Source organism: Trematomus bernacchii, unplaced genomic scaffold (genome assembly GCF_902827165.1).
Source record: "Trematomus bernacchii unplaced genomic scaffold, fTreBer1.1, whole genome shotgun sequence".
NCBI lineage: Eukaryota > Metazoa > Chordata > Actinopteri > Perciformes > Nototheniidae > Trematomus > Trematomus bernacchii.
Window position 1 is genome coordinate 1,105,067 of NW_022987589.1, and position 25,907 is coordinate 1,130,973.

At 40.0% G+C, this 25,907-nt stretch overlaps 3 protein-coding genes across 5 annotated transcripts; all 3 read left to right on the top strand.

Moving 5' to 3' along the window:
• The first annotated feature begins 5 nt into the window (after nt 1-5).
• On the top strand, nt 6-10,006 carry lgals3a (lectin, galactoside binding soluble 3a). 3 transcript variants are annotated; one of them, XM_034129022.1, is made up of 7 exons: nt 6-186; nt 3,451-3,468; nt 3,850-4,114; nt 4,205-4,800; nt 6,320-6,408; nt 7,390-7,546; nt 8,710-10,006. In XM_034129022.1, the coding sequence occupies exons 2-7, from the start codon at nt 3,454-3,456 to the stop codon at nt 8,863-8,865; spliced, it is 1,278 nt and encodes a 425-aa protein (XP_033984913.1). In that variant the 5' UTR covers nt 6-186; nt 3,451-3,453; the 3' UTR covers nt 8,866-10,006. The 3 variants fall into 3 exon arrangements, with proteins under 3 accessions (XP_033984913.1, XP_033984912.1, XP_033984911.1); XM_034129021.1 differs by having other exon boundaries at nt 3,850-4,024; nt 4,055-4,800; XM_034129020.1 differs by having other exon boundaries at nt 3,850-4,800.
• Nucleotides 10,007-10,590: 584 nt separating this feature from the next.
• synj2bp (synaptojanin 2 binding protein) lies at nt 10,591-16,963 on the top strand. The gene is made up of 4 exons (XM_034129086.1): nt 10,591-10,770; nt 12,155-12,291; nt 13,798-13,893; nt 15,599-16,963. Exons 1-4 carry the CDS (start codon nt 10,713-10,715, stop codon nt 15,737-15,739), a joined length of 432 nt encoding a protein of 143 aa, XP_033984977.1. The 5' UTR covers nt 10,591-10,712; the 3' UTR covers nt 15,740-16,963.
• Nucleotides 16,964-17,945: 982 nt separating this feature from the next.
• LOC117481409 (deubiquitinase DESI2) lies at nt 17,946-24,913 on the top strand. The gene is made up of 5 exons (XM_034129080.1): nt 17,946-18,194; nt 21,057-21,129; nt 22,391-22,484; nt 23,570-23,711; nt 24,349-24,913. Exons 1-5 carry the CDS (start codon nt 18,156-18,158, stop codon nt 24,562-24,564), a joined length of 564 nt encoding a protein of 187 aa, XP_033984971.1. The 5' UTR covers nt 17,946-18,155; the 3' UTR covers nt 24,565-24,913.
• Nucleotides 24,914-25,907: the final 994 nt, after the last annotated feature.

Below are 25,907 nucleotides of genomic sequence, written 5' to 3' on the forward strand. Positions count from 1 at the left end.
TCAGAATACGTCATCACCGTGTGCGCGCTTCCTGCTCCAGAGTTGTAGTTGTGAGAGCAGAGCTGACGTTAGCTTGTAGTTTTCTGCCTCGGGAGGCTAAATTAGCAGGCTAACTGAGTCCCAACAGCTGCACTAATCCTCCCTGTTTACCCACACAGCACCTGAGAGGAGTCCATCTTCTGAGAGGTAACATTAAATATCAGTTTTTACTCTCTTTTAACACCGAGGAGCTAATATAACACACAAGCTAGCAGCTAGCTGCTAACAGCTAATAGCCAACTATCTGTTAACTGGATCATTTAAAAACATGCAGCTAAAGTCAGTCTGTGTAACTTCTCATAATGATATTTAAGTTGAGTGAATGTATTTCGGCTGTGTCCAAATGTGTTTATTTGGTCAGCAGGCGGGGATGGAAACACTTAGTCAGCCTGAGACCAGCCCTGCTGACAGCTTTGAAACTCCCAAAAACACAACGCACTTTGGATTATAAATGTGTTTTTTTAGAAATATGCTTATAAATGTTAATGTTGTGGCATATGATTGTTTTATTTACTACTTGTTTTTGGTATTGTGTTCTTATTGGCTGTCTTATTGTTATTCTTTCATGTTTTAGTTTTGTTCATATTTGGGTTTTTTGGTGCTTAATTTAATTAAGGCATCTTTGAAAATAAGGCCTCAACATTTAATGTGTTTAGGCAGCTAAGAAATAGCTTCACATCACAAATCAAAAGTGCTAAGTCTAAGTATTTTCTGTCAGTTACCACAAAGAACCTGAATAATCCTAGAAAATGTTGGAAAGCCATACAATCGTTATCCACCGGTGAAATCCGTAATGAGCTACCTCCTTGCCTTACCACAGCATCTGGCACTATATCGGACAGGGCCACTGTGTTCAATTGTTTTAATGATGTGAATGTTGTGTCCTGTGGCTCTCTGTTTGATTCTGTTACTAACTCTGCTACTGTGAACACCACAGTCTGTGACTCTGAAAAACGTGGTTTGGAAAACCCCTTCAGTTGTTCTCCTTTTTCTATTGAAGCCGTTCATGAAGCCTTATCAAAGTTAGATCCTAAGAAACCGGCTGGTCCGGACAACGTAGAACCTTTCTTTTTAAAGATAGCTGCAGATTTTATTGCACCACCTCTTACTTCTCTTGCTAACCTCTCCCTCAGCACGAACACAGTTCCAAAAGTATGGAAGTCAGCTTATGTCCTGCCTCTACTAAAACGTGGGGAGGCCACCTTATTAAATAATTATAGGCCCATCTCTAAATTATCAGTTCTGGCCAAGGTTCTTGAAAGCCTAGTGAGTGAGCAGGTAAAGGTGTTTTTATATAAAAATGACATCCTATTCCTATGTAAACATCAGTCAGGTTTCAGAAAGCAACATAGCACCATCACTGCCACAATGAAAGTGGTGAATGATATTGCTAATATCTTAGACAAAAAGCAGAGTTGTGGAGCTCTTTTTATTGATCTTTCCAAAGCGTTCGATACCGTCGATCATCATATCTTGAAGCTGAGGCTGGCCAGTATTGGTATATCCAGCCATGCAGTGGGGTGGTTTGTGAACTACCTCTCTGAAAGGTCCCAATGTGTTCATTTTGATGGGCTGTCTTCTGAGTGGTTAAACATTACAAATGGTGTTCCTCAAGGTTCTGTTTTAGGTCCACTTTTATTCTCCATCTATATAAACAGCTTAGGTTAAAATGTGGATGAAGCAACTTTACATTTTTATACAGATGATACCGTGATGTACTGTGCAGGTCCCTCCATTAAGGAGGCAGTTGTTAAATTACAGGCTGTTTTTAATATTATTCAGACTCAGCTCTCTGAACTAAAGCTTCTTTTAAATGTTGATAAAACCAAGGTAATGCTTTTTTCAAAAGCCAAAAAGACACCAGAGACTGCTTTGGATATTTTAACTACGCAAGGAAAAATACTTGAAGTGGTTGTCTGTTATAAATACCTTGGTATCTGGCTTGATGATTGCCTCTCTTTTAAACTTCAGGTCAATAACCTGCTTAAAAAACTGAGGGTGAAGCTAGGTTTCTTTTTCAGAAACAAGTCCTGTTTCTCATTTGAGGCCAGGAAAAGTCTCTGTGACCTTTTTACCTGTGCTGAACTATGGTGATCTGATCTATATGAATTAGGGATGCCAGAAACTGACCATGATCAAATTTGAAAATCGGACAGCCCTGGCGAATATTAATCGATTATTCGCCCAACCCCCCTCCCCCCCCCCCCCCCCCCCGCGGGAGAGAAAAAACAAAAAGTATTTTCGCAGAGCTTGCATTTTACTTCGTTTGCACTTGTCAGTTCGAAGTAGTTCCACGAGGAACTCTTCTTTGAACGTGCCGCTTTGTTCCTCTTTAGTTGTGTTGTTCTCACTGTTCTGTATATCGCCAATAAATCAATCGCACGTGAGACGGAGAAGGGGGGGGGGGGGGGGCGGGGTCGGTGTGTAGCAGGCTGCAGCAGCAGTCTGCACCAGGCAGCAGCAGTCTGCACTCTGCGGCTTCCTCCAAGTTTACAGTAAAACAAACTGGTGGTGTGACCAATGGCCATTTACAATTATTAATACTATTACTATTATTAGCATTAGTCTATATTTTGGTTGAAACTAAGCCAGGAAAAAAAAGAAAAACATAAATAATAATAAAAAAATATATAAATAAAATCGAATTTTAAAAATAATTTTCGATTATGGAGACTGTAACGAATATTCGAAAAATCGAATAATCGCTGGCATCCCTAATATGAATGCACCTGCCCATTACCTGATCAAGTTAGATGCCGCCTATCACAGTGCACTGAGATTTGTTACTAATCGTAAAGCACTTACTCATCACTGTACCCTGTATGCCAGGGCAGGTCTGCCTTCACTTACTGTACGGAGGCTCTGTCACTGGTACATGTTTATCTATAAAGCCATGTTGGGTAAACTCCCAACTTATATCCGCTTTCTGATCTCACAGAGAGTCGCAAGTAGCTATTGCCTGAGATCCCAGGCCAGGATGTGTTTTTATTACATGTGCCAAGTGCTAGGACTGTTTTAGGTACTAAAGCTTTTATGTGCGCTGCTCCTCTAGCTTGGAACACTCTTCAACAAAAATTGAAACTGAGCATTTTGGTTCCCTTGCATAATTTTAAAGCGCGGCTGGATGAAATGTTATTTGATACCTGTCATTGTGAATAGGTTTCTAATTTGTACCCCTGTAATTATGTTGTATGATGTCCTTTTTGTTTGCTGTTGTTTTTATGTGTAACCAACGTGCTGCAGGTCTCCCTTGAAAGAGATCGTTGATCTCAATGGGATTTTACCTGGTTAAATAAAGGCTACAAACAAACAAGAAGTAATTCAAGGTTTTATTTGATTGGAATGTATAATTGGTTGTTACAACGTACTCATATAACTAATGAAAGTTTCCATCTTGTGTTTTTCTTTTAGATCATGGCAGATTTCTCGGTGAGTTTAAAGGATTGAACCGTTTAAATGGTTTCACCTTCCTTTATTGTAAACGTAGTAAAGCTGTAATGGTTAGTGTATCCAGAAGAAAATAAACAACTATTTCTATGATCGGTTAATCTAAGTAATGTATACATGTCAGTCAATGCTGTTTTGAGTTTCTGAAATCTGGAGATTTCCTGCTTTTCTCTTCTATATATTCTAGAAAAGTTCATATCTGTACCTAGGTCAGTCTCATCTTACCTTTAGGTTTTGTACTTGTAAAACAATGCATTATAAAGATGAATTTTTCTGACATGTAGACAACACAATTAATGGATTCATTTAGAAAAGAATCCCCATCTTAAATAATCAAGAGTCCCTGTCACTTTCTCTCTCCAGCTGACAGACGCGTTGGCAGACGACACTCCGAGCAAAGCGAAGAACATGGGAAACACCAACCCGTCGGCTCCGGCAGGGAACCATCAACCTCCTGCTAACCCGGGGTGGCCCGGCTCGGCCCCCGGAGCCCCCACCCAGCCCTCTGCCCCAGGGGGTTATCCCGCTGGATCCTCTGGTCCAGGGGGTTATCCCGCTGGAGCTCCAGGTCCAGGGGGTTATCCCGCTGGAGCTCCAGGTCCAGGGGGTTATCCCGCTGGAGCTCCAGGTCCAGGGGGTTATCCCGCTGGAGCTCCAGGTCCAGGGGGTTATCCCGCTGGAGCTCCAGGTCCAGGGGGTTATCCCGCTGGAGCTCCAGGTCCAGGGGGATACCCTGCTGGATCCTCCGGGCCGGGGGCCCCGGGGCAGTTCCCATATCAGTCTGGTGGCCCCGGAGCACCAGGGCAGTACCCGGGACCCCCTTCTGCCCCTGGAGGCTTCCACCCCGGGCCTGGGATCCCCGGACAGTACCCCCCTGCACCTGGAGCTCCAGGACAGTTCCCTTCTAGCCCTGGAGCCCCGGGCCAGTTTCCCGGGCAGTTCCCCCCTCAGTACCCCGGGCATTATCCCCCTGAAGGAGCTCCAGGACAGCTCCCCGGAGGCCCTGCCCCTTACCCAGCCGGACCCTTTCCCTCTGGCCCCGGAGCCCCCCCTGGTCCATATCAAAATCTGCCGCCTTATCCTGGATGTCAGCCCGGAGGAAACGGGATGTACGGGCCGGGGGGTCCGGGTGCATTCCCCCCCGCAGCCGGCCCTGGAGCTTTCCCAGGATTCCCTGCTGGAGGCTTCCCTCCCATGCCCACCGGGTCCTGGGGCCCCCCTGCAGCCGGAGGATACCCTGCGGCCCCCGGCGGCTTCGGCCCCGGCCCCGGACCCATGGGTCCATACGGGGGTCCACCCGCTCCAGGAGGCATGGTGAGTCTCTCTCTGTTCAGTAATCTGCTGCTTGCTTTCGGCTGCCTCTCTCTCTCTCATGGTTTCACTCTGCTGGAGACTCTCATGGTTTCAGGTCTTTGGGAAACTACTTCCAGCGTCACTGCCAAAAACTTTAGCAGTCCCCCTGCTGTCATATTTAGATTAGAGGTTAACCAAATAATACAATGGCCAGTTAACCAGGCTAATACAAAGAATTTTGAGATAAATACATAATCTGATGCCTGCGCTCAGAATGCCGACCATTATTTTATTAAATATATTTCACTCAGCCACCAACTTCTTTATTTATATAAGATACAAATCTTGTATTAATGATGCTTGCTGTTAAGTGCAAGAAAGTACATATTTTTTTGTTATAAAGGTTTTTTTTATTACATTCCAAAGTTTTATATAATACCATTTATCAGATCTACTATAGATGTGTATTTAAATTCAGAAATGTGTTATTATTAATAAATATTAGTATATTATCAGTTTTAAAAAACACAGCAAAAAACCAGCCGCCCTGCTCTTTAGTTATCGGCATTGGTCATATATATATATTTTAAATATTTGTCTTTACTCTAGTATAAGGTTTCTTCTTGAGTACTTGAGATGGTGTGGTGTGTGCTGGTGGAAGAAGAACGTTATTTTCCCGCCTTGTTGGGATTTACTTTGGGATTATATATTTTCAGTGAGGCTGCCTTCTGATTATTTCTTCTACTTCTTGGGCTCTGCTGGGGTGCAAAGCAAATACATGAAGCAGAATCAATAAATATTCAAGCATAGTTATCAAAACATTTATTCTTGTCTTTCAGCCCAGATATAATCCACCGTATAATTGAAAGCAATGAACTCAAGTTTTCAGTCGGACACGGACGTCACCTCCAGAATCAACGAAATGTGGATACTCACACAAAAAGCAGATTAAATTCAGTCTGCCAACGTATTGTTTGAATTAAGTGCAATATGATTTACTTTTACACAGAAACTCATATCAATGTTTTGTATTCTCTTATAAAATCACAGTTTTGATTAAATATATCTTTCCACACTTCCTTGTAACTTTTGTACATGGTTATAATTCACAAGTCTTTTTTGTTGCGTGTCATTTTGTTCACTTGTTGCAGTTAAAATGTTGACTTTACTTTATGACCTTTTCTTGTCTAGTCATTATGGATGACGTCAGAGTTTTGAACTAAGTGGAGAAGATGAATCATTTGGGTGTTTCGTACACAGGAATGTGGGCAGGGTGGAAGTCTTGAATAATGTTTAACTAAAAATACCCTCCATAAGAAGTATCTGTAAACTCAGAAGTATTCCTAAGGCTGTTTATCAGACAGAGATAAAATGTGAGCAATTCTACTATCATATAACGGGGTAAACACTGTTCACTTGTTTCTGTATTTTGATTAATAAAAAGTCAATCACAATTTGTCATTATGATTTATTTGACTTAATTTCCAAACAGGAATTTAAATGTATTTTGGTGATTTTTAAATGTTATTATTTCCTGCAGATGATGCCGTATGATCTTCCTCTTCACTCTGGAATATTACCACAACTCGTCATCACGATAGAAGCAGAGCCTGTTCCCGGTGCAGAAAGGTATACACACTTTAAATATTTTATTATGCTGTTCACACTGATTTATTTGTTTATCAAATTCAAATTGCTTTATTTATTTTCAGGTTTATTTTTAATTGTGTTTTCAGAGTCTACTGTTTTAATTTTTAATTTTCTACTGTACTATATTGTGAATAATGTCGGTACCTTTTACGTTTAATTACCTTTTATTTTTTTTTATTTTTTTTTGGTGTGATTAGTAGTATCACTTTCTATGATGCCCATTTCTATAATCTTACTTATAATATAATGCATTGTAGCAATACGTAAGGGATAATGTGCAGCGAGGCGGTCATTCTGGGGAAAAGAACACCCGACAGGCTTGCCAGCATGAAGGGTGTTCTTTTCCCCATCATGACCAAGTCGCTGCACATTATCCCGCTTATTACACGGCCACATTCTCAAAGTAACGATATGACTCCCAATATTAATTGAAATGCTTTTATAGATTTAGAATTTTTTTTTATTGATTTAAAAAAATAGAAGGCTATTATTGATTTAAAATGACATGCATCCGCTAAGAAAAATAGTCCGTTGTTACTGTTTGAACTACGTAGCAACGGCAGGAACTGCTTCAATAGCGTTTTGTGGAGCTTTTTGATTACAGATTTGAAAGTATTAAAAGTTGATAGCCTTAATTTTCAGTATTTCGAGTATTCAACTAAGCCATGTAATAAATCTAACATAATATATCCGTAAACAATATTTATAAAGAATTCTATCTTTTATTTGCGGTCATTTGTATGAAAATCGTATAGTTATAATGCATTATAATGATATTATATTGCATGCATTAAGTTTAATTCTTGTGTTAAACTGCTGTGTTGGGTCTTTAACTTGATTTTAAGGACGTTGCCTGGATCGAGAACAGATTGTTGTTGGCAGTGAATTGAGGCTTCTCTTGAGCACAATTAAAACAATCTTTTAAAATAAGTGATAATTTTCTGATTTCACCTCCTGCAGGTTCCAGGTTGACTTCATTAAAGGTTCAGACGTCGTCTTTCACTTCAATCCTCGATTTTCCGAGCAAACCATCATCAGAAACTCCAACTTGGGGGGGTGTTGGGGCCCGGAGGAGCGGGACGGACACTTCCCCTTCGGACAGGGCCGCCGCTTCGAGGTAAAGGGTTTGAAATCTCAAAACATCCAAATATACTTATATTTCGTATTATTTTTGTACATAAAATGTCAATGTCACTTGTTTTTCCTTTTTCTATGATACATTACAGCGTTTGGTCAAGTGAGGGATACACATAATTGACAATATAACACAATATTTTAAACTGTTTTCACTTTTGCTTTTATACCTTAAACAGCAGACGTTCACTGACTCGAATAGACAGATATCTATTATTTCTTTTATCTGCTTTTATCCTTACCTTGCTTCTACAACACTGTATATTTCCCAACTGAGGGACAGATAAAAGCTTTCTGATTCTAATAATAACATAAGTAACATGAGTTCTCGTAACTATCATAACTCTAAAATATGTCCGCCAAGTATTTTCCTAATTTGAGCCACCATGAATCCAAAGTTTCCTGCTCTCCACAAATAAGAAAAATAATATTCAAAATGATTTCCTGGTCTTTTCTGATGGAGGAAAACTAATGTTTTTTGGCCACAGCTGAAGTTTAATTGACCGGACTTCTTTCTGCGGATGGATTTGACTGCAAATAGATCAGAGCATCCTTAGCAGACTGATGAATGTCCAAATTGACCAATCAGAATCAAGTATTCAACTAACCTGTGTTAGGCTTGTTGTTCTAAAGCAGGGGTGTCCAAACTACGGCCCGGGGACCATTTTGAATCGGCCCTCAGCAAATTAAAAAAGTATAATGGAATACGGCCCACAAATGAAACTTGTGCTTGTCTTATATTGTACTTCTTAACTAGAAATGTAAAAATATATCACACAGTAGTATTCATGTGTTAATAAGACCACTTTTCAAATAAATTCAGTCAATTAAAGTTGGAAAAATGTTCTCACATATCTTAGTTGATAAGAAAAAAGCCCAATGACTTATTAACAAGCTTGAAATACACACTTCCTATTTCTCCTTATTATAATCAATCTGAGGCTTCTGCTTTAAGGGATGAGCTGCCAACACTCACAAGCATAATGAACCTACATTTGGTTGATTTTGCTAACTTATAACTGAACTTATGAGGCAACATACCTCTAGTGAGTGGCCCAGACCTTCGTATATTTTTCTTTATGTGGCCCTCGGGGAGAAAAGGTTAGGACCCCCCTGTTCTAAAGTGTATTTTCTGCCCTCCTTCAGCTGAAGATCCTGGTGGACGAGGACTGCTTTAAGGTGGCGGTGGACGGCTCCCACCTGCTGGAGTTCGAGCACAGAGTGGGGGGCATGGAGGAGGTGACCCTGCTGAGGGTGCAGGGGGACATGGTGCTCCACAGCGTGGCCCCCAACATGATCTGACCCCAGAGCTGCTACACACTCGCTGCTCCGGAGACCTGCACACACCCTTCCTCTGACGGAGGCTTCATAAGATTCAGAGAAGTGCTCACCTGGCACTCGGTCGTTAGGCAGATTAACGCAGGTCTACACATGTTGTCCTCCCTTTTTTTTTTTGCTGGATGATAGGAATTTTTAGTTTTTCTGCAACTCACAATCAGATATATTTTATGACTTAACAATAGTAAAGTAGTGAATATAAAACAGGCTGTCTAAACGGACAGTTCACTCACTTATAGTGCTATTTATCAATTTAGATTAGTTTTAGTGTGAGTGGTTGAGATCCGAGGGAATGTACGCTCTGTTATGCCTTTTGGTGTTTTCCCTCTCCTGAAGTGTGGTCTATGGTTTGTGTGCATGTAAGATCAAAATCAGGTCTGAGTTTATCGTAGTGGTTCTCAAAGCGTTAAAAAAAATAAAAGAATTCAAAACTCAACAGCTATGCCTCTTTCCAAAAAGTCATTACTGTTAACAAATATAACCCTCAGATTATGTGAGCCGTTTCATGGCGGGATCATTTTATTTCTAACGTCTCACTACGCAGAAAGAAGCATGTGCGAAAGAAAATAGTTCCTCCTGTGACTGAAATCTTCAATTCTCTGCAACTCACACTTTAACTTTCTAGATTTGGATGATAAGCACTGAAGTTAGTCGAGAAATGTTTATAATTTTGCCGTGAACTTTCCCTTTTAGAAATACTAACTTATACCTAATAAAGAAATAGCTGGATATTACCAATAGTTTGCTGTATTTTGGATCTGGATCAGCCTTTTAATGCATGAGTGTGAACCTGAAACCTTTCCCCTCTTTACATTCAGCAGGTCAATAATGAAGTTTATTCAAATATATTTATACTCTGCTTTCCTCACTATTAATCCTCCCGAGGTCAAGGTTTTACGAATGATTGATTTCATGTTGAAGTCTTAAAAAGCGAGCCTCAAATTAATGTTGCCAAAGATAAAGGTGGAACAATATTTTGAGATAATGTATGCTAATAAAAATAAAGGGCAACAAATAAAAAAGGACTGACTGTTTGATTCAGAGTATTGTACACTCTTCATGAGCTTCTTGCCTGTGCACTTAATAAATAATACTTTCCCTGTTACGAATGTTTCTATACGGGTTTTATTTCTGTGCATTAGAAAGAATCACACTGATGTCCTTTTTTTCAGAATTTTGACTTTCTCTGACAATTCTGACTTTTCTTTTAGATTTGGACTATTTTCAGAATTCTGACCTTAAACATTCATGCATTTTTTTCAATTCTGACATTCTTATTTTATCATTCAGACTTTTTTTCAGAATTCTGACTTTTTTCAGCTTTTTGGGGGGGATTTATGACTTTTTTTCAGAATTCAGAATTTCTTATTAATTCTCACTTTAAAAAAAAAAGAATCTGTTTTTTCAGAAAGCTGACTTTTTTTCAAGACTTCAGACATTTTCAGAATTATTTTAGAATTTTGCCTTTTTTTATTTTTTATTATGACTATTATAGAATTCAGGCGTTTTTTTCAGAGCTTTTTAGAATTTTGATATTTTTAATTTGTACTCTTTATCATATTTCTACTCTTACTCAGGTCAAGGATCTGGGTATCTATTCCACCTCTGGTAATATCCATTTATTGAAAGGTTCCTAGCAGTCCGGATTATTTTCTCATGCCTATCTGTGATTCAAAGGTTCCGCCTCTGTCCGTCAGGCGGCAGCACATCCTCCGGAGGAAGAAAACGAAACTCCTCAATGAGTTCACCTTCAGATAAATAGTTTGTCCCTTCTTCTACTTATTAAACATCTGTCTGCTATCTTTTACAACATGAACGGCTCCCTGCCATCCAACATGTTGGACATAAAGCTGAAGCGAGGCACTGCGGGTAAGAAGACCACGGACTGAATAGTCGGACGCACAGTTAGCATGTTAGCTTAGCTAAGTAGCAGCTACAAATCAACGCTGTCAAACAGTGAAGCTAACGGCTAATGTGCGAATAAAACTTCATAATATGTGTTATAGTGCACTAAAACTGTTGCAGTGAGGTTGTTGAAGATAGTAAAACTATTATGTGTTAGTTTAATTAAAGAAATAATGACTTCAGGGCTGTTTTAAAAGTAGCGGTGTTGTTGGCCTGATGCTATCTGACAGTTTCTCCATTCAAAGTTTATTCAGCTTGAAGTGATCAGAGGTCAGAGGAGTACTCAGATCTTGTACTTAAGTAAAAGTAGAATTGCTCAGATCTTATACTTCAGTAAAAGTAGAAGTACTCAGATCTTGTACTTGAGTAAACGTAGAAGTACCAAAGTGTAGGAATACTCTGTTACAAGTCGTGCAATCAAAATTGTTACTCAAGTCAAAGTACACAAGTATTAGCATCAAAATATCCTTAAAGTACCAAAAGTAGTGATTGTGCAGATTGGTCCATTTCAGAATAATAAATATGATATGTTTTATAATGATTGATCATTAAAGTGTTCTCAAAGCTGGTAAAGGTGCAGCTAGTTTGAATGACTTTGTATACTGCAGGGCAGCTTGTGAATTTACTCCAGGTGGAACTAAAGTCTGATTTAACACTTGATTATATTTCACATCATTAATCAAAATCTGTAAAGTAAGTAAAGGTATTAAATAAATGTAATGGAGTAAAAGTACACCATTTACCTCTGAATTGTAGTGGAGTAGAAGTACAAGTTCTATATATTGCTGTATCTTAGTGAGTATGTATATTGTATTGAGTATTCAATTTATTCAATGATGTAGATACTCTAGTGATATATGTTCTTTCTATTGTGATTTTGTATATAGTTGTTGCTAAAATGAATGTTTATTTTTATTTGTTTCTTATATCTTTTAAATATTTTTAACTTGTAAAATCTAGTGTAATGCTTGACAACACGGCTACTTTGACAACATGATTTACCAATTTTGGATAAATAAAGTATCTACCTATCTACGAAGTTGCATACAGTTGAAACACTAAAGTCATGAACAAGTATCTCAAAAGTGTACTTGAGTACAGTACTTGAGTACAGTCTTAGTTACTTTACATCACTGGCTTCAAGTGAGAGTATTTGATTCAGTCCCATTATGTAACATATAGTGAAGTATCAGTGAAGTTATCTCAGTATCAGTCGGTTACAGTGTCCGAAGCCTCTTGCACTTTGATCCATTGAGATAGATATCATGATTGAATCATCAACTTTGACCCAGATACACTTAAATCCTCTATCTCATGCTAATGTGTGTTTATGTTGTTGTGTTTATAGGCTTGGGATTCAATATAGTGGGGGGTATGGATCAGGAGTATGTGCTGAATGACAGTGGAATATACGTGTCCAAAATTAAAGACGATGGAGCGGCTGGTTTGGACGGACGACTCAATGAAGGGGACAAGATCCTGGCGGTGAGACACATATATATAATACTACTCGTACTACATTTTGAAAATACTCTGTTCCTAGTTAGTCATGCATTCATAATCTTACCCAAGTCAAAGATCAGTTCAGTCCATCTTTATTGTCCCACTAGGGCAGGGGTGTCAAACTCAAATACACAGTGGGCCAAAATAACAAAATGGGTACTAGTCGAGGGCCGGACTGGTTCAATGTTTATTGCAGAACTTATTGAAATGAACTTATTGCACATATTGAACCTGGAACCAACAAAGCTTAAATGATTGCCTATAAAAACAACATTAAACATTAAATAATCAGTTTCATTCATTTCTCATGGCTCGATCTGCAGCTTTTCCAGAGTCTTTTCTTATGATTACATTTTTCAACAGCTTCAAAAAAATAATTTCCCTCAAAGAAAAAACCAAACATGCCCTTGTTGTCGCAAGAAAGGAAACATCCATTGAAACTCAGTGTGCTGCTCTGTGATGCTAGTTCAAGCCAGATACTTGGCATCTCATCTTGGGTGCAAGTTCATCAATGTTTGGGCTCAGGCTCTGAGCTGAGGAGACCCTCAGGATGGAGTGAAGGTGTGCGTGCAAGATACCGGCGGGCCAGATCTAATAGTAATTAGAAATTATCCTGCGGGCCGAAATTAAATCCACCAAGGGCCTGATTTGACCCCCGGGCCTTGAAAACAGAAAACACAACAATAAAGATACATTTTTTTTTAGGGTTGCGTAAGATTGTTAGCACCTAATTATACTTAAAGTACCAAAAGTAAAAGTACTTCATTGCATGATATATAACCAATTATTATTATTATGATAATTGATGTTTTAAAGTGTTCATCACAGCTGGTAAAGGTGGAGCTAATTTGCTGCTGGATATTTTAACCAGTAATCTGAATCTGTAAAAAGCTGTATACAGGGTTCTTAAGGTCATTACAAACTTGGAAAAGTCATTGAAATTCAAAATGCAAATTCCAGGCCCTGGAAAAGTCATGGAAAACAATATTTTTCATGGAAATGTAACTAAAGTTGCATAAAATATAATTCATATTTGAGCTAATCGCCGAAATAGTAATACTATAATGATAATAAATACTGTATCGTATAGTAATGAAACATAAAATGGCATTTAACTGACGAGGTATTTTGCTGGTGAGAGATTTTAGTTGCTTTATCCTGTAGAAGCTAGTAAGCCTATTTGATTTGTTTTAGATAGGCACAACATGTTTCATATGCAGACCTTATTTTCCTGTTCCATGTTAAAATAAACTATTTTCAGTGGTACCGCTGAGAAAGAGTAATTTCTTTGGTCATGGAAAATTAGGTAAAGGTCATGGAAAAGTAATTGAAAATCATTGGTGAAAAAGTGTATGAAACCTGTGTATAAATAAAGATAAATGTAGTGCGGTAAAAAGTAAAAATCTGGCTTGTAACGTGTAGTGGAGTAGAAGTATAAAGGAGCAGTCATTTGATAAAAGGTGATAAAGAATGCTTTTGTTTTCCTAGATAAACGGGGTGAAGCTGGAGGGTCTGACACACAAAGCCACGGTGGATCTGTTCAGGATGGCCGGAGAGGACGTGCAGCTCTTGGTTCTGAAAAGGGTGAGAATTAAGGATGTACCTTTTTTTTTTGGAATGACCTGCTTCTTTTTCTTCAGGTATTTTTCTTTGTTGTCTACAACAATAGAAAATGTGTCTTTGGCTCACACAACATAAAAGCTGCCCAAAAAAGTACAGCATACAGAACAGAAATGGTAAAAAAAGAACCATCATAGTAGAAATGTTACCACATTAACAAAGAAATACAAAACCTTTTATGCTCTTACTACAATCAATCACTTTTGACGTCATATTATTTTATATATATTTCTTTAACTTTGGCACAAACATCCACAAGGACACAAAAGAGGATTTGGTATAAAAAGTATTTCACATGTAAACACAATGATGATAGGATAAACCTTTTGGTGCTTTCTACCAACAAAATGTAAACATGTGGGTCACACCTAACCAACGCCATTTTCACATTAGTAGTCCTTCTGCAAACAACAAAGCCTGCGTGTGGCGTTTTACAAGTTCTACAATCTCTAGTTGTTCTCAGATGTCACACCTTGATCAAATATATAAATATTAGCAGAGCAAAGAGAGGAAATGGTGTGTGTGTAGTTACTCAAGGTAGGATGTTGTTTCAGGGGACGTTAATACTACTAATGCGTTAATTGTAATTGCCAGAAAGTTACATTTATAACGACACACAAATTCAATATTAATTTAAAAACATGATATTTTACACAATCTAATCCAACCCAAACCCTGCATCTACTACTCCACACTTACTCAAGGGTGGCAATTCAAAGTGCTTTACAAAAATGAAAGACATTAAAGGTAGGGACACACCAAGCTGACACCAAAGAACTCACACAGACGGACCCGACTGTTGTGTCGCCTCACGTCTCCTGCGTCTTGGCCAACAGTCGCATTGGAACACACCGCAAAGACTTCAGCCGACGGCCAAGTAGCACGTACGAACTGCGCATTACCAGCAGGCGGCGGTAGTGTGTATTCGTCATTCAAAAGAGGCAACAACCGGAAGACAGACTGCGTGATACACCGAGAGAAGAAGAACAGACTGCGTGATATAAACAAACAACAAATAGCGTGTGCGTTCCATTTTCACTCTACAGCGAGAAGCTCATGGGGCTTTCCCGAACCTGTGTCGAGAGCTGGAGTTAAATGAAATCTCAGATTTGCCTTCCTAATAGTTTGTTTGGGTCCCTCACTTCCGTTTCGCTTCCCATGCACTGATTCGCTAGCTGAACAGCCAATCAGAGTGATTTATTTGACCGACAGCCTTTGGCCGATTGACTACCGTAGTCAATCGGCCAAAAAGGTGTCGGGACGGCCGAAAAGACACGACGGTGCGGGACACACCAATCTGAGTAGGGCGACAGGACGCTCATCGTCGGCCTGACATCCATCGACGGCCAAAATCGGCTTGGTGTGTCCGGGGCTTAAGAGAGCATTAAGAAACATATTATGAAATGGCATTTAAAAACACTCATTTAAAAGCAAAGATATAAAATGTTATTTAAAAACACTCAAATGTATGTGATTTATACTTGTAAAAATGAATAAACCAAAACAGATCTTATTTTTCAAAGGGGATTCCCTCTAAATCCTTAAGTTGGTGGGTGTTCTATGTATTTTCCACATGTTTTAAACCGGTAATAACAGGTGCATTTTTGCAGAAATCCCTCGTTGTGGTGCAGTTTTAATACTCTTGTTTTTATATCTGTGTTTCCTGCAGCCTCCTCACTCAAACGGACCGCTGGGCTCAGGGCCCGATCCCAACGCTCCGCTCTCGGCTCTGGGGATCCTGGTTGTTTTAGCCGGAGCTGCAGCCCTCTGTGCTTTCATTTACATGCGGCAACAAAGGAGGCCCTTTTAACACAGCCTGTATAATAAATCATTTTTTTAAAGATGAAAAAAACGTTGCTAGAGGCCAAAGAAAAGAAAGAGGGAACAAAGTCTAAGATGTTTTTTTTGTAGATTAGCAGCTGTTGGACTTTCTCTATAAAGTGATGGTAGCTTCTTCACACCCTTCCCTATGTAAACGAACGTAACTAAATAGTGATTGTAAGGAGCAGAGGAAGGAAAAGCATTCCTGCTGCCGGGCTGAGCTCAGGCAGAAACACACGGCCGCCGTACACAGAAAAAGTTTATGCAGAAAAATATAAATCCTCAAGCTTTAGGGTCCATTTACAAACTGAAAAACAAATATCTAAGTGGAAAACGCTTTACTTTCACGTTTGTTTGGGTTAAAATAGGTATGGTTTTCATCTTGCACTGTTGCACAGAATCATGGGAGGAGTAAAAAAAAAAAAAAAAAGCCTGCAGCTAATGCGATGAATTGAAATGGACTTCAGTGCTTTCTACCCATTCCAATTATCATGATACAAATGAAAATCAACACCCATAATGGTGCAGGATTGAGTCCTAAAAAACTGAAAATGCTCTATGGCACAGAGGCATAACATATATCAGGCGTTATATCTTAGTAAAATCACTTTATTCTTGGTATTCAGTGAGAAAAATATAGATTATCACCAGATTTATCCTTTGTTTAAAGCAACCTATCACCAGGTATTTTCACGTTTAGTTCATTATTATACAGTGTCACGCGGTCACTCAGGGTGAACCGTCAAATCTTTATATGAGAAACAAATCATTCCTTAAGTATATATTATAAAGAGCTTATTGTAATGGAGGAACATTCTTGTGAAGGATTGACAGCTTGACACTAAGTGCAGTTTGAGCCAGTTCAATGTAAAGGAGTTTTAAAAAAAAAGATTCATTAGTTGCTGTCAAAAATGTTAAATGTTTTTTTGCACTAGCCACAATCATGGAGCTCCTGCAGTAACTTCCATAGAAAACATGAATGAGTGAATGGTCCACGTTTTGTAGTCTGCAGTGCAAACATCATGTGTTTATGTCTGACTGTACGTGGCTCCTCTTTGTAAATAGATGTCATGTCGCTCTGCTGAGTGGGGTTGTGAATATGTGCATTATGCCAGAAAAAAAACACAGATCGGAAGCACTAATGAATAAATTATGCAAAATATTGTGATTAACATTTAAGGAACCTACTGTAATAAAATTCATGTTGAATTCATCTGTTCCAGGCTCATTTGGTGTTTTTTTTCACACATAATGTAGGCTTACCAAAGAAATGATGAGATAACCATGTTTTCTCTTAATGTTAATAATAAGGCAAAATGTTAATTAAATACATGACAAAAATTGGATTTAGAACAATAGTTTTGTTGGACTAATGGTAGATTTGGAGACAGCTAAATGCATAAAGTTAGCTAACGGTAGCATAATACCAAATGTTGTCTCAGTTTAGCCTACCTTCAAAATAAAAGTGGACGTTGTTGCGACAAAAACTCCTTTCAGAGTACAATTATATTTTACCATATTAGTAATACTGCTTTTATTAGTATAATATATTGGAGGGATAACGTAAATTAATGTTGTAAAAACCTAAACTGCTTGTATACACGTTATAACTGGCCGCAACGGTTAGAACAAAGTGATTTTTGAATTCTAACGGTTTTAACGGTCGGTTCTCGTGCCTCAGAACACTACTGGGGTTATATCAGGCATTTTGTGTCTGGTTGACAGAAATTGTGTTTAAGTGATAAAATGTGGTCCTGTCCGTCCTGTTCACCCACAAGTAGCATCCCGTCTCCATCAGCTGTCGGAGGATGTTGCCTCGGAGGCAGATATGATGTAATCCCCACCAGGAGAGAGGGAGGGGGGGCAGAGCTGGAGAACAGCGGCGCAGCACGGGTGGATCTCGGCTTAAACTTCATTTAATGATAACGGCTCTTTAGAATAACGGTTGGTAACGGATCCGTGTTGGAGGAGTCCTGCCGAGGAGAGGAGGCTGGATGCTGAACCCTCATCTGCCGGGAATGCTGCTGTAATTAACCCGGTTCTCTCCCACCATCCTCCAGGAGAAAATGACCCGCACTCCGCCTCCATCGTCCATATCTCCCCGCCCCAGCTGTCGCCTTTTCCCGCCCGGGATGACCGTGATCCCCGCTCCTGTAGGCCCTTATCGTGGATAATGTAATCACCTCTAACGCGTCTTTAATGACATGTTGACCTGCTGTGGTGGCTTTTATTTCGTTAATACACCTTTAACCAGAATTGGATGTAGTTTTGGGGACATTTTCCTTGCTTTATTCGCTTTTTCCAGCCACCCTGCGGGGGAATGATCAGCCTCCATCCCTGGAAGTCCTGACAACCAGAAAACGTGGAGGAGGAGGGGGGGTGGACTCTTCCAGTTCAGGTAAACCATGGCCAATGAACCTGTCATCCTCAACGTGTATAATATGGTAAGAAATCACTTTTTTATTCAGTTTTATTTACTGTTTCTGGCTCTTTGTAACCTGACACCAGCAGAGGAAGTGAATGCACCACCAGAAATAGCAGGCACCTGTTTCATAAGTGCACTTTCAGGAGAGACACTGCAGGCAAAAACATGTTAATGCACTGCCACTGCCCAATTCTGAGATTTCTGTGCTGGCTATTATGCTTCAATATAATGTCTTCATTCAGACTAGTGAAAAGAAAGCATCCAAAGTCCACATTCAGGAGTTTATTTTACAAACTTTGTCTGTTTGTGTCTGCAGATTTATCCAAATCCACCAAAAGTTAGCATTAGATAATGCCTCTTGCATTTCTAAATAAAGCAGAAAACAAGTAATACAAAAAATAATTATCTTAATGTAAGTTCTAAACTGGGGAAGTTTCATGTTAATACCTGTCCATAAATACTGTCAAAAGACATGCAAAAAAATCATGTTTTTAGTAATAAATTGTGTATAAATGAGTGTGTGAATGATGTGTGAGCATCGAACTCTGTAAAAAGCTTCAAAATATAGAGAGGAAAGAAACTGGAGAGTTTGGTGTAACAAATTCTCCAGTTTCAACATTCAAAGTTAATAAAACAAATTCCTGAATGTGGATGTTTTCTTTCAACTATATCGGAAGGAGACCAGTGCATTGACAACTGAGTTTTCCCTGTAGTATCTCGCCTTAAATCGACTGATTTTTGAATATGAGTTTGGTGAGCACAGTCTCATCCATCTTCAGTGATTGGATAAAAGCCTGGCTAACTTAATGCCTCTGAAACAAGAGCTTCCCTCTGTCGCTGTGCCTACTGCTCTCATGATGCACACACATACAATAACACACATGTGCACATAAACACACACCACGGACAAAGCTGCTCATTCAGACCTGTGCCCACTGCCTGCTCTCTCTCCCTGAACGGCCTCAGTGTAAATAAATAAGATTATGCAACATGTGGCTGCAGAAACACAGAGTATCTTTACTACAGCTGCCACAATATAAAGCACATCACCACATGTTTGCAGTGATTTTGTCAGCAGTAAAATGAATCATGCACATTGTTGCAGCAGTAATATGAATCCAGAAACATCTCGTAACAAAGACTAAAAACATAAATACTCCTGAGACATAAATATAAAGTGTGAAATTGGAAAATTATATAAATACAATTTGATTGATTGATTAAAAACACCGGCAGGGACATTTCTGCATATAAAAGGCTACCTGTAATTTTATGTAAATAAGGTTTTAAAGCAGAGTATTTTCTACAGTACTTTTACTGCAGTAAAGTAACTTCTCCCATCACTGGCCCTGAGTGGCAGCGGCTCTAACATCAGATGTATGTCCGCCGTGTCTCTGCTGAGAGAGGAAGTGATCAGTCAGCCTTAAATACTTCTTCTACCGAGGAAGAAATAAACACAGAGAAGCCGTAACATCCGCCGGAGAGTGAATCAGTGAGTGGGGGGGGGGGATATCGATCGTCTTCGGTATGAAATCAATTTGACTGCATGGCTCGCTGCAGCAGTGTCAGCATGCACATCATCACAGGAGTGTTTACAGCTACAAACAATGGGCTGCTGAAATAATTTTTCAGGCTAAAAAGTGTTACAAAATATGCTTCTTTCTGTTTTATATCATACCAGAGGAAGTTTCTCTCCCACAAATCCCCAACCCCCCTGCCTGAAACGCCTCCATTGGACTCCTTTGTTTACTTCAGTAACATGGTGACATCACTATGTGGACCGACTCACAGTACTCCAACACACTGTACATGATAGGGGGCGGGACATCTCTAAGCGGTTGATCACAACAGAGCCGGCCAGCTAACCAATCAGAGCAGACTGGGCTCTGGTTTCAGACAGAGGGTGAAAAGAGGTGCTGCAGCACAGGCAGTATGAGAAAAATAAAGAGCTTTTTGAACATTAAAGCATGGAGACATGTCCCAGTAGAGACACTACATACTGATATACACCTGAACATCAGCAGGAGAGAACTCTTTAAAGTAGAGACACTACATGCTGATATACACCTGAACATCAGCAGGAGAGGACTCTTTAAAGTAGAGACACTACATACTGATATACACCTGAACATCAGCAGGAGAGGACTCTTTAAAGTAGAGACACTACATACTGATATACACCTGAACATCAGCAGGAGAGGACTCTTTAAAGTAGAGACACTACATACTGATATGGAACCTGAGAAGGACTAGAACAGGGTTCCTTTAAATAAGCTAAACCATTAGTTTACATAATCGTATGAGTGTATGTCAATTTCCCCTCTTCAATCATCTGTAATTGTTTTAAATGCATGTATATCATCAGTAAACTCTGATGAGGTTTCACTTGACAAATAATTTCTTTGGTTGAGGAGAGATTGATGGAAATGTGAAATTATTCATAGTAGCACCCATAAGTGTGATACCAGGACTTTTTTTCACCAAAGAGAAAGTCATGTCAGCTTTTCACTGCTAAAATGTTTCTCTGGTAAAGTAAGTATGTCTCTCCTGGTTGATACTTCTCTCTCTCGGTGACACCTTGTTATAAAATTCCCATCAGTGTTCCTGGTGTGAAAACGTTAAAAGCTAGAGGGCTAATAACAGTAGAAAGCATTTCTCTGTGGACACAAAGTGAGAGGTGGATCAGCTTTGATTTGATCATCCTGAGCTCAGAAACATGTTTTATTATTAATGATGGACAGCTGGACATGTTTCCTCCTCAGGGTGTGGCAGGGATCTTTTAATGTGTTCATCCAGCTGTCTAAACACACACACACACATCAGTTCTGTTGGTATCAATAAAAAAGATATACAGTATATTGATATCTCTCTCTTTTTGCAGTACTGGATAAACGAGTACACTTCCAATCTGGGCATTGGAGTCTTCCACTCAGGCATCGAGATTTATGGCAGAGGTAAGACCCTTTTAATTGGTTGTGTGTGTGTGTGTGTGTGTGTGTGTGTGTGTGTGTGTGTGTGTGTGTGTGTGTGTGTGCGTATGCGTGTGTGCATCACGTCGGAGACTGAGGCTGTGTTCTCAGACACAAATAAAGTCTGGGTTTAAAAACTAAATATGGAGTTGTGTTTATAATACCGTGACCCCGTTTCTCTGGGTTGAGTCACCGCAGAGTCACTCTGTGTGTGTGTGTGTGTGGTGTGTGTGTGTGTGTGTGTGTGTGTGTGTGTGTGTGTGTGTGTGTGTGTGTGTGTGTGTGTGTGTGTGTGTGTGTGTGTGTGTGTGTGTGTGTGTGTGTGTGTGTGTGTGTGTGTCACTCACTCAGCCTGTGCCTCCTTTTTGAGGATTTTCTGCAGATTGTTTTGAGTTTGCAGCATATTTTTGCACAATTCAGATGACATGAAACTTACTATGTAATGCACCTTATTCACTACACCGTGTTCTTCCCTGCTTTATTATACCGCTGTAAGTAAATACAGTGCAGTCTGTAATTAACCAGACTAATGATTTAAACACAGTGTTCGGTGATTAACTGGTGCTGTGTGATTACAGCTGTTAGCTCCTCCATTTGGAGAGTTTAACAGTATATGTATAAATACCACAGTGTATACTATGTATACTCAAGTACCAAAGTGTTGGCATCAAAATGTTCTTTAATTGTCAAAAGTAAAACGGTGTATTAAGATTTTCCGCCCAGTGTTGCTGCATGTTTATTATTATATCATTGTCAGAGAATTTCATTTTTTTGTGACCTGAGATTAAGAATTAAGAGTTTTAACTCGCAATTATTTCTATGATGTATTTTGGATCTTCTACTAATCAATAAGTTGATTGACAGTAAAATGATTGCAAACTATTTTGATAATGTGCTAATGTTTAAAGTATTTGTTTGCAAAACTGTATTGAAGTGCAGTTTTCTCTGTTTAATCTTTGGGTATAAGACTGATAAAACAAGGTGTACTGTCGGCCTAATTTTCATTCCTCTACATATGGTCATTTACTAGTTTCATCTATTTAGTTTGAATGATCTTTAATCTAGAAAGAAGACATAATGTAGTGCAGTAAAACTTGAATATTCTCCCCTTAAATGTAGTGATGTATCGGTATAAAGTAGCAGAAAAACAACAATTCTCCACATTCGAGTCAAGTACCTCAATGAGTACTCAAGTGCAGTACTTGAGTAAAAGTACTTAGTTACTCATTACTCCTCTTTGTTTCAGAGTTTGCATACGGGGGCCATCCGTACCCTTTCAGCGGGATCTTTGAGATCACTCCTGGGAACACCGCGGAGCTGGGGGAGACATTCAACTTCAAGTGAGGAATACTTCATTTTAGCATACAGTACTCACACTCACACACAGTATCACACAGTCCACACACAGTATCACACAGTCCACACACAGTATCACACAGTCCACACACAGTATCACACAGTCCACACACAGTATCACACGGTACTCACACTCACACACAGTATCACACAGTACTCACACTCACACACAGTATCACACAGTATCACACAGTACTCACACTCGCACACAGTATCACACGGTACTCACACTCACACACAGTATCACACAGTATCACACGGTACTCACACTCACACACAGTATCACACAGTATCACACAGTCCACACACTCACACACAGTATCACACAGTATCACACAGTCCACACACTCACACACAGTATCACACAGTATCACACAGTACTCACACTCACACACAGTATCACACAGTACTCACACTCGCACACAGTGTCACACAGTATCACACAGTACTCACACTCGCACACAGTATCACACAGTACTCACACTCACACACAGTATCACACAGTCCACACACAGTATTACACAGTACTCACACTCGCACACAGTATCACACGGTACTCACACTCACACACAGTATCACACAGTATCACACGGTACTCACACTCACACACAGTATCACACAGTATCACACAGTCCACACACTCACACACAGTATCACACAGTCCACACACTCACACACAGTATCACACAGTATCACACAGTACTCACACTCACACACAGTATCACACAGTATCACACAGTACTCACACTCGCACACAGTATCACACAGTACTCACACTCACACACAGTATCACACAGTCCACACACAGTATCACACAGTACTCACACTCACACACAGTATCACACAGTCCACACACAGTATCACACAGTACTCACACTCGCACACAGTATCACACAGTCCACACACAGTATCACACAGTACTCACACTCGCACACAGTATCACACGGTACTCACACTCACACACAGTATCACACAGTACTCACACTCACACACAGTATCACACAGTACTCACATTAACACACAGTGCTCTGAGAGGTATTTAATGCTGATGGTGAGTGCTCCTCCACAGGGAGGCCATAGTTCTGGGCACCACGGACTTCGCGGAGGACGACATGAATAAGGTCATGGAGGAGCTGGGCAGAGAGTTCAAAGGCAACGCGTACCACCTGATGCACAAAAACTGCAACCACTTCTCCTCCTCGCTGTCCGAGGTCAGAGAACACACACGCTTCTGATTCTACATGCACGTAGTGATAGGAAACTATAACATACAGAACAGGGCAGAGTAAGTAAATTACCCAGAAGACATTTCAGTCTAAAGCGCAAATCTACAGAATTATAATCAGGCTCCACTCCACCAGTGAAGTTTAAATGTTATTTTGTTTATGTTGTTAGTGTCATCTAAACAGGTTATTCGCATAAAAACACAAAATTAAAATTATTGATTCAAAGTTTTAGTTATGTAAAAACACATAATCTGCTTAAAAGCACTCATAAATATTCATATTGATTTATAACAATAATTATAACACAATATAAAGCATTTTACAATTATAATTAATATGTCAATTATCATAATACTTCATTTCTGCTTATTATTCAGGCCATGTTTATATGTTGTACGTTTATTCAATATCGTAAAAATTGGGGTGTCCATATCTCGAAAGATTAGTCAATAATTGAAATGTCATATACATCGTGCAATAACTCAATAACGTTATTATTGTGCGTAACCTAGAAAAAAGTAGTTGTTTACTTGTGAAATTCTAGTTTTCACATGTCTCTCAAATCTGTATAAAATAAAACAGAGACATCTTGTTTCCCATCCCCATATTCTCTGTTCCTCAGCTGCTGTGTGGGCGTGAGACCCCGCGCTGGGTGAACCGCCTCGCCTACTTCTCCTCCTGCATCCCCTTCCTGCAGAGCTGCCTCCCCAAGGAGTGGCTGACGCCCGCCGCCCTGCAGACCCACATCAGCCTCCACAGAGAGGAGCACCGCGAGTCCAGCGACGAGGACCCTTCGTCCCCCACCGACAAGCACAGCTGCCGCCACACCAGGGTCTGAAACACCCTCAGACGCTCAGAGGGGATTTAGTGGGATCGAACAACCAGCTGACCTCAGACCGATGGTCCTCAAAGGAAAGACTCATAACACTGGGATTTAAGACCCCTGTACGACAGGATGGCAAACTCTTCCTCGGACTCTTGTAGATCTGAACTTTGTAACTATTCAGCTCTTTTTCCACAAACTGTTAAACCTCTGTCAGCCTTGCTCCCTGCCTTCAGAGCTGCTTTTGTAGAACGACTCGACCTCCGAATCTGCATAACTCCAATAAGTCCTCAATAACCTCTCTGTGGCCTTCAGCTGATATCTCTTTCAGTGTGGAAATCACAGCGTTAACCTGGGACACAGTGGCGGACTGGCCATCGGGACGTTTGGGACGAATCCCGATGGGCCGGTACTGAAGTGGGCCGGTCGAACGATGTGGGCCTGTCGGATAACTCACTAGCATCCCCCCCCCCCCCCCCCCCCCCCCCCCCCGTTGACAATTTACTAGCGGAATTAACTAGCGGTACCTTGGTGGGACGGTCGGTTAAGTCACTAGCACCCCCCACCCCCATTGACAATTTACTAGCGGCATGTACTTGCGAAACCGAGGTGGGACGGTCGGATAAGTCACTAGCATCCCCCCCCCGTTGACAATTTACTAGTTTACTGGTTGGACATGTTAGAGGGTTTAACGAGGAGGGGATTATTCCTTGAGGTCAGTAGGCAGATGTTGCATGTTGAAGGAATTTCACAAGAACGTACAAATAACCAGCATTGCCAGAGAGGGAATGTTAGGCTATCGTCCTGGAGGCTTAGAAATGGGAATATGATCGTACGCAAATCATAACCACGAGGACCAATATGTGAACATTTTACAAAAAACACTTTTGACCCATGATTGGCTCGAAATGAGTCCCATGAGGACAGATGTGTAAAGACAGACGTAGAAATGTCATTATTTTATCAAGCTGGTCCTGACTTTAACCGTGAATGTCACAAATTGATCGTACATGATGGCACTTTTTGGCATTATTGATTGTACAGAAAGCAAGATTATTATATGATAAATCCCAAACGTAAAAAGGGTCGCGGTGGTATCCGTAAATTGTACTATTAGTTGATAACTTAAAATAATTGAGCTATACAGTTCGATGATGTAAAGATTATTGACGATATATCCGTATACTGGACAATAAGTCGAAAACGTAAAAATGACCATGGTCCCTCCATACTTACACAAGTCACAAACACGGGAAACAATCATTTAAAATGTGATATGTTATATTCTATGATTCGAAAAACGTAAAAGATTATCAAGGTCCTTACCATACTTTGCAATAAGATGATAAGTTATTGTA

Coding starts and splice junctions, on each gene's coding strand:
- lgals3a (XM_034129020.1), top strand. Junction 6,409..7,389: donor CCTGTTCCCGGTGCAGAAAG/GTATACACACTT, acceptor CACCTCCTGCAG/GTTCCAGGTTGACTTCATTA. Junction 7,547..8,709: donor GACAGGGCCGCCGCTTCGAG/GTAAAGGGTTTG, acceptor GCCCTCCTTCAG/CTGAAGATCCTGGTGGACGA.
- synj2bp (XM_034129086.1), top strand. CDS start 10,713: ATGAACGGCTCCCTGCCATCCAACATGTTGGACATAAAGCTGAAGCGA. Junction 10,771..12,154: donor GCTGAAGCGAGGCACTGCGG/GTAAGAAGACCA, acceptor TTGTGTTTATAG/GCTTGGGATTCAATATAGTG. Junction 13,894..15,598: donor AGCTCTTGGTTCTGAAAAGG/GTGAGAATTAAG, acceptor TGTTTCCTGCAG/CCTCCTCACTCAAACGGACC.
- LOC117481409 (XM_034129080.1), top strand. CDS start 18,156: ATGGCCAATGAACCTGTCATCCTCAACGTGTATAATATG. Junction 18,195..21,056: donor TCCTCAACGTGTATAATATG/GTAAGAAATCAC, acceptor CTCTTTTTGCAG/TACTGGATAAACGAGTACAC. Junction 22,485..23,569: donor GGGGAGACATTCAACTTCAA/GTGAGGAATACT, acceptor GCTCCTCCACAG/GGAGGCCATAGTTCTGGGCA.